Source organism: Cyprinodon variegatus, unplaced genomic scaffold (genome assembly GCF_000732505.1).
Source record: "Cyprinodon variegatus isolate N-32 unplaced genomic scaffold, C_variegatus-1.0 Scaffold528, whole genome shotgun sequence".
NCBI lineage: Eukaryota > Metazoa > Chordata > Actinopteri > Cyprinodontiformes > Cyprinodontidae > Cyprinodon > Cyprinodon variegatus.
The window spans coordinates 589,468-592,849 of NW_015150981.1; the positions used below are offsets into that span (position 1 = coordinate 589,468).

At 38.8% G+C, this 3,382-nt stretch overlaps 2 protein-coding genes across 3 annotated transcripts in view; one reads left to right on the forward strand and one right to left on the reverse strand.

Moving 5' to 3' along the window:
* Positions 1-1,649, forward strand: part of ebna1bp2 (EBNA1 binding protein 2) — a 7,417-nt gene extending 5,768 nt beyond the window's left edge. For both annotated transcript variants that reach the window (XM_015391177.1, XM_015391176.1), the window contains 3 exons: positions 1-73; positions 201-291; positions 424-1,649. The exon at positions 1-73 is cut by the window's left edge and continues 1 nt beyond it. In XM_015391177.1, the coding sequence (XP_015246663.1) occupies positions 1-73; positions 201-291; positions 424-649 (390 nt within the window). In that variant the 3' untranslated portion in view covers positions 650-1,649. The remainder of the gene's footprint in view (positions 74-200; positions 292-423) is intronic.
* The window catches only part of fam183a (family with sequence similarity 183 member A), a 4,971-nt gene continuing 2,878 nt past the window's right edge, over positions 1,290-3,382 (reverse strand). Inside the window, exon 4 of the mRNA XM_015391190.1 lies at positions 1,290-1,382. Coding sequence (XP_015246676.1) covers positions 1,290-1,382 — 93 coding nt within the window. The remainder of the gene's footprint in view (positions 1,383-3,382) is intronic.

Genomic DNA, 3,382 nt, shown 5'->3' on the forward strand with positions numbered 1-3,382 from the left:
CAAGTAGAGGTCCTTCAGAAGAGACAGAAGGAGAAGAAGGCTATGATGTCAGCTGTGAAGAAATATCAGAAAGGTGGGATTTTTCTTAAGCTACTTTTCTTTTTTATTATTCTTTTCTTTCTTGTTATTTTGTTTATATAATATTTAAGGTCTTTTAGTGTTTCCTTTTACATTTTTAAAAATGTTTTCCTCACTTTTAGGAATGACTGACAAACTGGATTTCTTGGAAGGAGACCAGAAAACAGCCAGAAATCCTTCTGATGGATCAAAGAAAGTTTTAAACAAAAAGGGGTAATTATTTTCTTTGTTGTGCAGTCTGGCTTTATTTAAAAGCTATGAACTTTGTGCACTTTTATCTATTTATTTTTTTTGTCTTTTGATAAACCCTAGCATAAAAAAAAATGAAAATCTGTTTCCTTACAGTCCCAATGCTAAGCGGAAATACAAGGACCAAAAGTTTGGCTTTGGGGGTAAAAAGAGTGGAAAGAAATGGAACACCAAGGAGAGCTTCAATGATGTTTCAGGTTTCCGTGCCAAAATCGCTCATGACAAGGGAGGGAGGAAAGGCAAAGGAGGGAATAAAAATGTGAGTCCCATGCATAGGAAAAATTGTATTTGTTCTGAAAGGAGCTTATTAAGAAACAACTAACATTATTTATTTGGACTTTCAGAAACGCCCAGGCAAGTCTGTTCGCAGGAAGATGAAGAGTCGCTCTTAAACCTGACTGGATTGGGAGCTCATTTCCTGGACAGGATTAAGCATGACTGTGCAATCCAGACTGTGGTTACATGTATATATTTTATACAGAATTATTAAATGTGGATTTCTGAATCGATGTAGACAACATGAATCCCTTTTAAAAACACTTAGAGCTGGGTCCTATCAAGACACAAACGGAACTGCATTGTTCCTGTATAAAGTACAGTAGTGTTTAACTCCACACATCTTGGAATACTTAAAAACAAACAAAAAAACCCCTGGAATATGTTTGTCATCATAAGATTTCTCTTCAGTATCTGCTCTGGTCCATGGACTGTCTAATGGATACCGTGTATTCTGAATTTTGGGAAATTGTTTTATTTTCCTCATTCAGCTCCGTGGCTTAATTGATTCTGTCTTATCTGACATGACATTTGGTTTATGAGCTGCTGTCAGTTTTGCCCTTTATAGTTCATTAGTATGATCAATATGTAATTTGCTTTGACTTGGGATTTACCTTGCAAAGATGCATTTTTGGAAGAAGGAAAAAAAAAAACTTGGAAGAATAAAATAAATCATTTTTTTAGGTCTATTTTGAGCGTAGTTTGAGATTTTGAGTGTCTGTGATATCCGTCTTGCGCCTCCGGAAGTCGAATCGCGGGTCTTGATGGTTCTTTTCCATCTAAGGAGAAAAATGACAGAATTATGAATGCTAATAAATCTCATTAGTTCAGATAAACAATTGTTCGCATAAAGAACATTACAAGGGCTAAAATGTAAATGTTTGTATTTCTGATGTTTATAGGTGTAGCTAAAACCTCAAACTGAAGCTTCATAGGTGCCTTGTATCTTCTAAGACGACCTGTGGTCTCATTTAAATAACTTGTATTCACACAAAATAGGCCTGAAAATTGCATATATCGACTTCCACGCAAAGGTTGGGACTTACAAAAAAGCAAAACTTAAACTTTTTGTACTTCATCGTTAGCAAAGGTTTATTGTTTCTGTTTGTGATGCTCCTGTCAAATAAAATTAAATGCGGTGGTCCTCAACGCATCTGACCCATTTATAGATGTGCTCACATTCTGGAGAGAGGGGAGATTGACATTTGCGTCTATGCTCGTGCTCTGCCCCCCCACACTCCCACTTTACACCATAAATGGTCCATGCAAAGCTCTGATTTGCTGAAAAAAAATAATGCCAACCATGTTTGGCATTTGGTTATACAGGTCCTTCTCAAAATATTATCATATTGGGTTAAAGTGAGTTATTTTCCATAATGTAATGATAAAACTTGAACATTCATATATTTTAGATACACTGCACACCAGCTGAAATATTTCAGGTCCTTTATTGTCTTAATACGGATGATTTTGACATACAGCTCATGAAAACCCAAAATTCCTATCTCACAAAATTAACATCATGAAAAAGGTCTATAAACACTTGCAAAAGATTCCTGAGGCCTTTAAAACTCCCAGCCTGGTTCATCACTCAAAACCCCAATCATGGGTAAGACTGCCGACCTGACTGCTGTCCTGAACGTCATCATTGACACCCTCAAGCAAGAGGGTATGACACAAATATATTTCTGAACGAATAGGCTGTTTCCAGAGTGCTGTATCAAGGCACCTCAATGGGAAGGAAAAAGTGTGGCAGAAAACGCTGCACAATGAGAAGAGGTGACCACACCCTGAGGAAGATTGTGGAGAAGGGCTGATTCCAGACCTTGGGGGACCTGTGGAAGCAGTGGACTGAATCTGGAGTAGAAGCATCCAGAGCCACCATGCACTGGTGTGTGCAGGAAATGGGCTACAGGTGCCGCATTCCCCAGGTCAAGCCACTTTTGAACCAGAAACAGTGGAAGAGGCGCCTGACCTGGGCTACAGAGAAGCAGCACTGGACTGTTGTGGTCTGGGGTGCCATGTCAGCTGCTGGTGTTGGTCCACTGTGTTTTATCAAGGGCAGGGTCAATGCAGCTAGCTATCAGGAGATTCTGGAGCATTTCATGCTTCCATCTGCTGAAAAGCTTTATGGAGATGAAGATTCCATTTTTCAGCATGACCTGGCACCTGCTCACAGTGCCAAAACCATTGGTAAATGGTTTACTGACCATGGTATCACTGTGCTCAATTGGCCTGACAACTCTCCTGACCTGAACCCCATAGAGAATCTGTGGGATATTGTGAAGAGAAAGTTGAGAGACACAAGACCCAACACTGTGGATGAACCAAAGGCGTCTATCGAAGCATCCTTGGCCTCCATAACACCTCAGCAGTGCCACAGGCTGATTGCCTCCATGCCACGCCGCATTGAAGCACTCATTTCTGTAAAAGAATTCCCGACCAAGAATTGAGTGCATAACTGTACATAATTATTTGAAGGTTGACTTTTTTTTGTATTAAAAACACTTTTCTTTTATTGGTCGGATGAAATATGCTAATTTTGTTAGATAGGAATTTGGGGTTTTCATGAGCTGTATGCCAAAAGCATACAGCATACCATATGAAGGCAATAAAAGACCTGAAATATTTCAGTTAGTGTGCAATGAATTAAAAAATATGACTGTTCAAGTTTTATTACATTATGGAAAATAATCAACTTTATCGCAATATGCTAATATTTTGAGAAGGACCTGTATTTAGTTTAAGACAATTGTTTCATGTACGCCAGGGGTGCTCA